This window comes from Egretta garzetta, unplaced genomic scaffold (genome assembly GCF_000687185.1).
Source record: "Egretta garzetta isolate BGI_Z169 unplaced genomic scaffold, ASM68718v1 scaffold577, whole genome shotgun sequence".
Taxonomy (NCBI): domain Eukaryota; kingdom Metazoa; phylum Chordata; class Aves; order Pelecaniformes; family Ardeidae; genus Egretta; species Egretta garzetta.
Window position 1 is genome coordinate 276,360 of NW_009260138.1, and position 12,732 is coordinate 289,091.

General features: G+C 39.4%; 1 protein-coding gene across 1 annotated transcript in view; it reads right to left on the reverse strand.

Annotated features, from left to right (window-relative positions):
* The window catches only part of LY75 (lymphocyte antigen 75), a 49,739-nt gene that overhangs the window by 11,185 nt on the left and 25,822 nt on the right, over nt 1-12,732 (reverse strand). Inside the window, exons 17-26 of the mRNA XM_035897093.1 lie at nt 12,482-12,605; nt 11,574-11,609; nt 11,129-11,304; nt 9,975-10,039; nt 8,575-8,651; nt 7,312-7,448; nt 6,154-6,259; nt 4,070-4,230; nt 3,273-3,402; nt 568-794 (exon numbers count right to left, since the gene is read on the reverse strand). Coding sequence (XP_035752986.1) covers nt 568-794; nt 3,273-3,402; nt 4,070-4,230; nt 6,154-6,259; nt 7,312-7,448; nt 8,575-8,651; nt 9,975-10,039; nt 11,129-11,304; nt 11,574-11,609; nt 12,482-12,605 — 1,239 coding nt within the window. The remainder of the gene's footprint in view (nt 1-567; nt 795-3,272; nt 3,403-4,069; nt 4,231-6,153; nt 6,260-7,311; nt 7,449-8,574; nt 8,652-9,974; nt 10,040-11,128; nt 11,305-11,573; nt 11,610-12,481; nt 12,606-12,732) is intronic.

Genomic DNA, 12,732 nt, shown 5'->3' on the forward strand with positions numbered 1-12,732 from the left:
TACAATATATCCCTTCATCCTATAATATTTTAAAAGAAATGTCTCACCATCATCAACCTGTCCAGTGGAGTTCAACAACTATGTAACTTGGAGAACCAGAGATTTAGAACATTAATCATAGAATCATTTGGTTGGAAAAGACCTTTAAGACCATCGAGTCCACATACCAGTCCACTACCAAATTTAGTCACTAAGCACCTTGTCCACCTGTCTTTTAAATACCTCCAGGGATGGGGACTCGACCACATCCCTGGGTAGCCCATTCCACTGTCTGATAACTCTTTCAGTGAAGGATTTCTTCCTAGTATCCAGTCTAAACCTCCCTTGGCGCAACTTGAGGCCATTTGTCCTATCACTTGTTACCTGGGAGAAGAGACCAACGCCCACCTCGCTACAACCTCCTTTCAGGTAGTTCAGAGAGCGATAAGGTCTCCCCCTTCAGATGGTTATCCCTGAATGAAAACAGTTATCCCAGAAATCAATTTTTCATTGCATCCCTTTATCCCAGTTTCTATTTCACACAACTCTAAAAATTACTTTAAAGTCTGCAAGGAAAATAAAACTTACATCTCTGCTGAAGAGTCCAATCCACAGGGGGTAATCACGAAGGGCAGCCTGAACAGCAAGAAAAGCCTGCTGGAACTGATCTGTGATGCTAACCAGCTGCATCTTGTTACTTATGCATACAGCCATCGCATCATTCCAGGATAAATTCTTCAGAATTACCATGTATTGAACATTTTGATAGCTCAATGTTTCATTGAGGACTTGCTGCGTCTGGTTATCAGCAGTTTCTATAAGCAAGCAAGAAATCCAGTTATTAGGTGGTTAAACACTGGAAGACATTTTAAACTCCCAAGTTCTCTGCAGCAAACAGAAAAACCTGTTTGAATTTCCCCTGGAAAAAAAAAATTTTTCTTAGACAGTAGATTATGCTAATGATTATCATTAAAAGCAAACATCTTTGACATTTTAGATAGAAAAAACATAAAAGAAAAAAGGACTATTTTCAGCCAATTTATTTTTATCTCTCAACTTAGGTTCATATCTTTTTATATTTTCTATTTTTAGCTAACTGCTAAATAATGTTAAGAATTTATTTACTGAATTACAATAATATTCTATAACTTTAATGAAATACAAGAATGGGAGAGAGCAACTTCTCTCTGCTGCCATATAGCAATAGCTAAACTTGACTTGTTCATCTCTGTTGGAGCCTCTAGATTTATGCTTATGCGAATCTAATGGGCCACAAATCTTGTCTATGCAGATCTCACAGTGTACAGCACAGTTCCCAAATTCCTTACTTCCATCCATGGGTATAGTGGGAATTGATTTTGCCTCCACACGTGCTTAACTAATTGCAGAAAATCCACCTTGCATAGGGAGGGGCGTAATGCACTATTTGCGTTCAAAGCGCTGAGCGTTATCACAGTTATCAGCATCATAGTGAAGGCACCCAGCTCAGCGATGCACAGCAACTGCAGTTAATAAAAGGTGCAAACATTCCCATGGGTGGTAAATTAAAGCTTGCAAACCTGGTAACCCCCCCAAATTTTACACACAACCAAAAATAAGTTGGTCTCTCCAAAAGGGAGAAACCCCCTGACATTTAAAGTATCTCAAGTAGAAAAAGCTCACTTGGCAGGGGGTGGGGGAAAAATAAATCACGCTATAAATAGCAGGGTATAAATGGCTGATTGATAGGCTGACAAGGCCATTTTCCAAAACACAGGAAGACAGAAACATAATATTAATTTGATGTTAATACACAATTTACAGCTTTCAATAGATCAGAAAAGTGATGAGGCTGAAACAGATTGTTTGAAGTGGTCTATGTCTGTTGACAAACACTTTCACTTAGTAAACAGCTACTAAAAAAGAATCATGGAACCAAGGGTGCCATCACACATCAAGGTGTACCAAACTGGAAACAAGGTAGTAAGGAAAGTGTCGATTTCTGAAATAAGTAATTGCTGATGATTAATGTCTCAAGAAGTTCTGCAAGTTCTGCCAAAATTTCCAAGCAACCTGAATCATCTTTTTCCCTAGGATGAAGCCCTGGGCAACCTGGACTCTCTCACAGCTGTCCCTGCAACCTGCTGAGGTCCCTTCCAACCTGAATTATCTGTAGATCCCCAATACAATAATGATGCAAGACCAGAGCATACCGAGACACATTCCCTGGCAGCCCAAAAACTCTTCTCATTGCAGCTTCTCCAGCTGTGGCTAGGAAGATGTGCTTACCAGGCTAATAATATACTGATCTACACAGATTATATTGTCAACCTCCTATTAATAGAAATCCCCCTTTCAAATTTTTGTGATTACATCTCTTCCATCCAGACTTCCAATCTGGACACTTGGAATTTCTGAAGTATTTGGCACTGAATAAAGAAGATTTTTTGTGTTGGGGGGTAGGGGCAGAGGTGGGAGGGGGAGAGGGAGGAATCTCTTTGTCTATTTGAGAATTAAGAAGGTGGGTGTTTTGCACACTTTTTTTTTTTTTTTTTAGAAGATAGCACATCAGTTAGTTAAAAGGATTATTTACATAGAGGAACATACGCAGAAGTGGGTATGCTGAACATTAACCTACAGCAGTAATTAAATGCATATAATAGCTATATGCGTTTGATCTGATCCCAGCAATTGGTGTTGACCAACCCACATGGCTGCATCAGTAGATTATTTTTAGTTCAGATTAAGAAAACCCACTCACGCCAACGGATGTGTATGAAGCTAGGGAAAACTGCATCACTCCAAATTATCACTCCATATATGCCCTCAAGGTTTGCTCTGGGGATACTGATTTCACCATTAAGAGTACATGATACCACATATTCTGATAGTGCTAAAACCCACAGGATATGTTTAAGGAGGATGGAAATATTGTGAGATTCCTTCCCAGGGCTTCTTGCTTCCACAGCTCTGAAGAGGAAAAAGGAGTCACTTGTTTCACCCCTTGATGTACACGAGCTCTATACCCACAGAACAGTAAAGCCCTGTCTGCTGAAGGGAACCACACAGAGTCTCTCAGGAAAACAGATTCCCTCTGAACTGGGTAATGAAAAAAGAAAGGGAAAATTCTGAATGGCTGATAAAATAGGTCCCAGACCATCCTCCACACTCTGCTTTTCCAAAATTTACCTGCTCAGTCTCTGCAAGAATCTTGCTCTTCAAGTGCAACAATTTACATGCATTAAAAGGTCTCCTGGCAGATGGATCTTAACTGAGAACTCTAGCTCTAATTTATTTTGACTCTTCAGACTTACCTGAAGCCCGCTGGCATATACCCAGGAAGTGCCTGTCAGCACAAGCAGTGAAATTCCACGTTCCAACATACTGTGATTTGGGATCATTGAGGATTACACCACACTGATTGTTAAATTCTTCATCAAAAAGCTGAAACCCAGAAATATGCTTATCAGACTCAAATAAGGCGTAAACATTCTTGTGTAGAGAAGGTGAGGTAACATGAGGCTAGGAGAACCCGAGCTGTCTGAACTTGTTTAAGAAGTTTCAAAGGAGTGGTGCAATACAGCTTACCTATTTTACAAACACTACCAGGGGTCTGGACTCAAAAAGAATTCATCAGTTAAATACGGGAGAGAGTATAAAATGAAAAGATTTAATGCTTGAAATAAATATTTTTTGTCGGTGTGATTCGACTACATTTGTTATGCTTCACCTTGGGTCGAGCAGTGAGCAAAATACCGACGTATAATGGTTCACAGATGCATTCTAAGTGTAACAGAACCAAGAATTATTGATGACATCTTTTTGATGACTGTTTTCATGTAGTCTTTAAATTGCAAGTAGACATTCCTGAAGAGTCATTAAAAAGTTTTCACCTTTTTTCCTTCACCCTTCAGCGTTTCATACCTCAGTTCAGAAGCTGTACATCCATATAATGGTAAAGAGAACTCCATTACCGTCAGTCACCTTGTTTGCCAGTTAAAACCACTAACTGGGGGATTTGGTCTGTTACATATTTTTTGGCTTTTTTTTTTTTGACAAAGCCCAAATTTCATTATTCAATAGTCAAAAGAATTCAAAAGTTAAAACTTACGTCCAGCGGAATTTTCCTTAATCTTCCTGTCAGGAGTGGGTGAAAGTTACTATACGTCAGTCTACTGTCATCTATCCATTTGTTTTCCTTTGTGCTGAACAGAAACTGCAAACCAATCCAAATATCTTTTGGCATACCAGGAAGCAAGGATGTTATATGATCTGTTGGGCAGAACAGTAAATGTACGTATTGTGGTTCAGAGAACAACAGTAAACCTCTGAAAAAACACTTCATATAAATAATGTAATGCAACCCCCGTTTCTATTAACTTAATTTTCCCAGCCCTTTACGATTGCCACCAAACGCTTATTATCCCTTCATTCCATAAGAGAACACCTTTCATGTTGATTTTATCTAAAAAGGAGCAGAGTATTGGTATTTGTCCTCCAAATTCTCAGCTGAGGAGCAGGTAGTGGATTTAACCTGTTTCTCTGCTCACTACTTTGTATTCTTGCACTTATATCCAAATTTCAGAAGCTGCCTTTCCACAGTTCTGCAAGATCTTCTATTGTTGCCCTGCAGAGATAATAGAAGAGCTCTCTCCTGGCCTCTCTGAATTGATGGAGGAAGTCTTACCTCCCACCTTCCTCTCCTACTGCCATATGCCACGAAGCAGAAACTTTTCTTGGATTCTGGCAGAGTTTGCCCACCCCACCATCAGAGAAAGCAGGACAGGCCAAAGGAACTCAGGTTTACTGGGGAAAAATTGCATCCAGGAAAACCTTAAACCAGACCCCCTCTTAGTGAGCATTCTGGCACAAAACAACAGGCTTCGGTAACCCCCCAGGCACCAAAGGCATTCACTGAGCTTGTATAGATTAGGAAGACAAATTGACGCTATGTAATTAGCTACTGCTGACGTTTCTTAACCATTGGCTACACGCCAGACTAGCCTCAGCCTATTTTCTGAGCTAAACAAAGCCACTGAAGATTTACATGTCAGAGCTAGCCTTCTTTAATAGGACTGTGCCTTCTGTCCATACAGGTGGCCTCCACTACAGGGGGGAAAGAAAAACAAGAAACTACAACAAACACTTCCAGACTCCACCAAACCAGACAAAAGATCGTGCTACGTAACCTTTCAGAATGGCTATGCTTTTTTACAATCTTAAAAGCAGCCAAAACCACACAGGTCTCAGACATGTATACTCCTGTATGGTTACAGCTCTATTCCTCCCCAATAACAGCAGTAGAAAAAAATTACTATTCAGCTGCTGCCTGCGGGTACACTAATGGCCTCCCTAGTCCATTTTCCATATTCCATTTCGCAAGAGGTTATTTGCTTATAAATATGCACTGTGCACATTGCAGAATTCAACTGAGCTACTTCAGACAGACCTGCAGAGAACGGTTGGTTATCTAAAAGAATATAGATGCAAACACAGCTGTCTCATTCAGCAGTTTATTGCTGAACATTACTTGCAGCCAACATGAACGCATTTCTTCCTCGCTGCATTTACCTCAATAACTCTAGTGTACATGACAGCTGAGAGGCAGGTCCCAAAGGTGGAACAACTCTGAGTTTCGCAGTCCCCTTGCCTTCCATCCTCCTAGCAGTGTCCTGGAGAGCTTGCAGGTGGTTGGTTTGGACACAGTGCCATACTGTGCTGCTCAGCACGCTTAGACACAGAGGGTCCTATGTGCTCCAGCAAGCATTGTGTTTGCCATCTTGTTCCCACACAGACAGCTGAGCTTGTCTTGGGAGCAGCTCCTAATGTGGTTTTCACAGTGCAAAGTCTACACTCTCAGTTATGTTTTAATTTGCAAAGCAAAACTTGTGAGGAGTTCATTCAGCGGTGACCCTTCTATCCTCTCAATGCAAGGTTTTACAATTTTTTCTAACAGGTTAAGATCATACAGAGAAGCTGCTCTTTGAACTGGCTCAAATGTTTACTGACTGCATTTCCATGTTATGTTTCCAGTGACACAAACAATAATAGACAACACATTTTTAACGGGTCCTGGATTTTTAGAATGCTCCCAGTATGCCTGCAGATAACCAAGAGATTTTATGCTCAAGTTCTTAAGAACTATACTGAGAAGAGAAGCTGCATACTGAAAGTGCCCCCAGTTCACCATCATACCTTGCTCAGCTTGATTTGAGATAGATGGAAGAGTGCCTCCAAAAGTTACACACTTCTCATTAGCTGCACTAAATGTTAAATATTCGTGTTTCATCTTTCGAAAACACTGCAAAATAAACATCATTAAACTGATTTTCATCATACCATTGCTTCCTAAGAAATAACTTGTAAGAAAGTGTTCTTAAACCAACCCTAAAAACTCTCTTCTCATTTCATGCAATTACAATGATTTTTCTCAGAAAACAAGGTAACCAATACTACTTGCACGCATTTCTGATTAGATTCAACAGAACAGCTAAATATAAAATGATGAATAATCCCACTGACTAACTCCTCATTCACTGAGGATTAGAATTCAGTAATTTTTAGTTGGCTACATGAGGATCGCATACTGTTTTAAGAATGAGAATTCACACATGAACTCTAAAGTCAGACAGGGTTGGGCCAGGAACCTGTATTGTAATGAATTACTTTTTGGGACAAACTGCACGGGAACTCAAAAGCTATATTCTGCATGATGTGAAGTACATTTGGAAACCTCGACACAACGTAATGCGCAGATTTGATGCGCTCTCCTTCTTATGTTCAGAATAATGGTGGGCCAAATAACAGTAATCAGTCTCACTAGGACTTTAGATGACTGCCTCAAAACATAGTACTGCAATATACCATACTATGGCTTCTGACCTTTGTTGGTTCATTCTTAAAAGCTGCTTCTAATTCTTAACTCTCTTAAGTCCTTAAGGCAACTTAGGCAGCAGAGTGTCTGCCAGCTTGCTGCCTGCCTTTGACTACTCAGCGAGAGAATCAAGAGGTTCTGCCACAGAAACCTCATCCTCTCCCTTTCTAACCCTTCTCTTCTTTCAAAGCAGAGCCCAAGATTAGACAATACAACCAACATTCTTGGACCTAAACATGTGGTGATGGGAAAGCAAAGAAACCTGAAAATTACAGATTTGAAATTAAGAAACCATCAATCCTAAAGAAGGGTCAGAGAAGTGGGGGAGATTATTTTAATCACTGCACATGGTTTTCAAAAGCCACCTCCTAGTTCATTCCTGAACACAGGGGCTACTTCCTCACCTCTTTCAGCAGGTAACTCCAGCTTACTGGACTATGAAAATAGGTAAGGATGATTGATCTGTATTATCTCCATACCTTATGCCGGAACGGATGCCAACCTTCAGGGCAACCTCCTCTGACTGGGCGGTAACTGGGATCATGTTTCTCCAGTAAGGAGGCATTATTTTTTTCACAGATGAATGGCAGTTTCACATTACAGTTAATTGGGTAGTCTGCAGAAATAAAAGTTTTAAAAAACAGTTACAGTAATGCCCATCACGCTCCAACTGCCATCCGTACTCTCCGACATGACAAAGACCAATCTGGAGCAAAGTCCTTTTCAGTGCAACCACAGTGAAGTAGTATGCAATCTAAAGCATTAAAAGCAACAGCAGAGCAAACGACAAGTGTAAATGATTGATATCAGACAGTAATATAACATTCCTAAAGACCCAGAGTCTGATCTCTTACTTCCAGTAGTAACACTTTACATAGGCAGAGGTAAGTTCAAACAGAAAAAAAAAAAAAATCATTAAATAAGATGACTTTGAATATGAGGCCGAATCTCACATTCTGGCAAAGAGGGTGTGACCCTCTTTGTTCATCAAAGCCAAAAGGAATCCTTTAACATCTGTATGGAGAGCGTCTGGCCCGTACCGCTTTACATGACTCCTACAGTAACTGGACTGGCTTTCTAGCCAAGAGCAATTTTTGGCTAATAGGGATGAAAACAGGTCAGCAGCACACAACAGAATAATGGGGAAAATGTGCTTTGAAGCGGAAATGGTAGTAGATGGAAAGAACTATTTGTTCTCCAGGGGCTATACATTTTCTGCAATATAAAACAACACTGAAAAAAGTAAATAAGAAGCTTTAGGTACCACCAGGTGGCATTTCCATTACTTTGTGTACCTCTTCCAGTATGGCTCCACTACTTAAGGAAATTTGCATCTCCAAATGCATATGTGTTTGCAAATACTCAGTCAAGCTCCTCTAACCAACACAACTCTTAAGACTTAATTTCCAGAGCTCAGAGTACGTAGCATAAACACAAAAAGGTAACCACCAAAACCAGATTTCACTAATTACTTTATGTCACAGAAAGAGTGACAATCCATCATAAAAATTTGTCATCTGAATTCAGGCTTGCCTCTGGTCATCAAGAAATATTATCATGGCTTCTACCATAAGAAGAAATAAATGATTCAAAATTCAATCAGGTTATCATCATAAAGCCATTCACTCCTAACTCAGTATCAATTTGCATTCAATGTAGGAGTTTGGGCAGAACAGTAATCACTTTTTAAAAAATTTTTAAATATGATGGCAGAGAGGGGTAAAAAATAAAAACAACCTTACCTCTATACCAGGTCTTTCTAGAAACATACCAGCAATCCCTCAGGAATCGATCATGGAAGCGTGAAAATAACTGTAAACTGGATACAAACATTTCAGAGTCAACCTCCAATCCAATGTGATCTTCAAGTGGAAACTCTGATAGCAGCAGAGCCAGTGCAAACAAAAAATTGGGCTGGTAACTGTTTCTAGGAGATGCCCTACAACACTGGAAAGGACAGAGGTGGAAAAACTAGCCTAGGAACAAATATGCAGGAGGTTCAGTAGTTATGCACCATGCCCAAATTAACTGTGTTGAGGAGATGTGCAGAACAAGGGTATGGGGTTCTTTATCACCACGCTGCAATTGCTGGCACATCGTCAGGACAAGCGAGGAGAATCGTAGAATCATAGAATCACTTTGGTTGGAAAAGACCTTTGAGATCATCGAGTCCAACCTTTAACCTAACCCTGTCACCCCACCACTAAAGCATGTCCCTAAAATATGCAATAGCCCCTTGAAGTAGTATATTGCTACAGCATTTTGGCAAGTGAAGACTTTTCCTTGTAAGAAGCCCATGATCCTTCGTCGCAGCCACGAACAGCATGATGCAAGGTTTGCTGTGAGTCACCTCAGCTCTACTGGGCTATACTATAAGCCCTCCAAGACTTTGGCATTACCTAACTGGCAGAGCGATGTCTTAAACCAGTTTCCCATTCCCTGTTCTCAGGTATTTCTCAGATATTCTCAGAGCAAATAGACAGGATTTTTTTCTTTTTTTTTTTTTCTTTCCCTGTTCCCCAATTATTAACAGAACCTAGAAGTGGGCTTAAAAATCCAACAGAAGCATTTTAAAGATCAACAGAATACATTAGCTATTAGGACCACAGATTTCAAGGATTCACATGACAAGACTAAGATGTCAAAGCCCAACAACCTGAAATCTAGAGGCTCCAATAGACAGATAATGAATTAAGTTATTATTAAGTCATTATGAATTAAATTTTCTATGTTGATAATGCTTGTAATGGGAATAGAACTCTGAATTTGGCAGCTAATTTAAATATTTCAACAATATTTTGAAATATACCCACTTCCTAATTGTACACACATACTATCTTAACCACTATACAGTTATACTCTCTCTGGTTTAGGTGCTCTAAGGTCTAAGTTTAGCATGGGAAGAATAGGCTCAGGTACATGCCAACAGAAGTGGAGAACAGTGGTCACTGAATAATGCTGTACTGTTTTCTAGCTTAGTTCAAATTATTTATCTTACTTCTTTGGGATGATACAGAAGAAGTAACCTTTTACAAATCTGGGGATAAAATATTTCCTTTGGAAACTATTCTGATTAACTATACTCCTAAAAAGCACATCAAAAAAAGCTTACAATAAAGCATCTCATAATTATTCTACGTACGGTGAATGATAGCTGTAGCCATAATCAATAAACTTCAGCCACCACTTCTGTTCGCTGTTTGATAACTGTGGAAATAAAGAACAAAAACCCCAGTATTTTGCAACCCATAAAGAAAGAGTGCCAGACTCTACCAAGGACAAATCAATCACAAAACTAATTTTCATTTAAAATGTTTCTGAAATGTGCAGGAATTACTATTCTTCAGCAATAGGAAAGGATACAGTTTGAGACTGGTATGCCAAGTAGATGGGCCCCTGCACCTTCTAGAAATAAAAGCCCACATTTTCTACTGTGCTGGATAAAGCTACAGGAAATCTTGCAGCACTGTTGTAAGTGTGCTAAATACATTGTTCCCACAAAATTCATAGCAGGAATTTTACCAGACAACTGGGACATAGCTGCAAGCTGCCTAAAGCTCATGTGGTTCTACAGGACCTTCCTTCCTTCCTATAAATAATCCTGTTCTTCCAGCAGATAGCCTAACAGCAAACAGTTCATGACAAGACTAGAGATTTAGCAAGTCAAATCCTCAATTTCTCCTGCTTTGTAATTTCTCCTTCCAGGTAACCTCTTGTCAGGAGAAATTTCATGAAAAGAGCTTGTAAACTGCTAATTTCAGAAAGCATGGTTGTCTCACAAGCAGTAGCACCAAAGAAAGGTAGTAACAGAGGTACTAAAACTTGAAATGTTTTGATAAGATTCCTTAAAAGAATGTACTTTCAAGCTATGAACACCACAAACCCCTTTCAGGAAAGGCTGACCATCATGCATTTCTAACTAAATTCTCCCATCAGGTGAAAAAAGATGTGCTATCCCATGGATAACATCAAGAACTGGCACAATTGTCGGTGAACTACTTGCAGACCATGGGATGCTTACATGGTCATCCTGTTATGACACTTTCTCTCCATTTGGAGGCGAGTTTTTTTAACATGTTGTTGAGGCTACTTTTAAATTTAAAAACTCTTTTACAAGACTGACATTAAAAGAATTGTCTTTCAAGTCATCTTTTCCTTTTAAGTACAATTAGAAACTATTAAGGCCAACAGGAAAAAGAAAGAAATTAAGGATTAACATTTTCTTATATTGGAAAATCTGGCAAGAAAATTTCCTTGTAGTGGAAAGTATCTGTTAGACAGATTACACCTCCTTACCTTTTCTATTTGAGACAGTATTGTCCTGAGTTTAGGGTAAGACTCCACAGAGGCTAAATCGCTATCATTTTTTTGGCAGTAGAAAATAGCTTCCTGGAAGCTCAAGTTTTTATCTGGTACAAACCACAGCTCTGCTCCATCAACAACCAGTGGGGCTCCATGAATTCCAATTTCATCTACACAAAAGAAATATCACACGCGTAAGAAATAAATTCTGAAAAACTCATCCTTTCTTTTTCTGAACATAGTATGAAATTTCAGTTTGACACTGGGAAGAGCCAACACTCCTTGCATTCTGAGCTCCCTCAGAACCAAATTCTATCAGTCATGACCTTTGCTGGTATCGAACAGGTATTACAGTAGTAATATAACAGAACTAATAAAAGATCTAGACTATTAACAAGTATATACAAGTAGCAGAAGAATACACAAAAAGTCCATTTACCTGGTATGTACCACTCAGGTGTCTTTGGAGTGCTACCTGTCCAGAGAAAAAAGGAATAGTCACTTCAAGTTCACCTTCTAACAAGACGGTGGTCACTGATAACGGAAGTGATATACTGTACTCATGCTTCTCAGTATGCATGATGGAAAAAATAAAAGGCAAAAGAAGTCATACATGGGCTTAATAGTTTAAAATAAGCTGATGTAAAACTAACAGGAGTTTTGCATTCCTCAGTCTTAAACAACTGTGGCTTTTTTTCTCCCAAGCAGAATACAAGCATCAATGTATTACATCTACCCATATCTCCCCACAACAAACAAGTTTCATCCCCTGAAATGCCTTTTAATGAACAACCAAAATGTCAAAGCCTACTGGATTACAGCACTTTTCATACTGCATGGAAAAAGCTGGATGTGCGCAGATATGCCATGCCATTCTTTTCTATTCCCACTCCGCTGTCTCACTGTGTTGAGGAGTTAGTACACCAGTTTTACCAGAAGGCAGCTAATTCACCTAAGGTTGAAGCAAACTGTACTCCCAAGATGTCTGTGGTCATTTAGTTACAAATACCACTAAGAAAGGTTAAGTAAAGTCCACAAATGCTGCAACTCGGTGACTTATATCACCTCATCTAATAAGAAGCCACTTCTCATTTCATGGGACAAGAAAGAATAGGGGAGCAGTGATACTGCATCCTCCTCATGGTCATTTTCTGATAGATCTTCGAAGATTCTAAGTGCATGTCTGTTTTTATGCAACATAGGCAAGACATCTCACGTACCAACGTCTTAACAGTTCAGAAAGGAAATGACAAAATATGTTTGAAAAGTTTCTGTTATTGGGCAATAATGACAACTCAGTGGTAATAAACTCTTTTGTAGGAATAAATGGATGTAACTGCAGTTTACCTTTTGCTATCTGGCAGACCCATTCAAGTTTAGCTTCACAATCAAAAGGCTTGAAGTAAAATTCCAGGTCTCTGCCCTCGTGGAAATAAAACCTCCAAAATGATCTCCGTGAGAACTGTGAGGTCTGTATAAAGCAGAAACAGAGAAGTGCATCAGTATGGAATAGGCCTCTGAAAAGTGAAATGTAACTGTATTAAAAAGGTACTTTGGCAAAGTCACTATATTTTACTGTGGTTTTAGTCCCACAACTC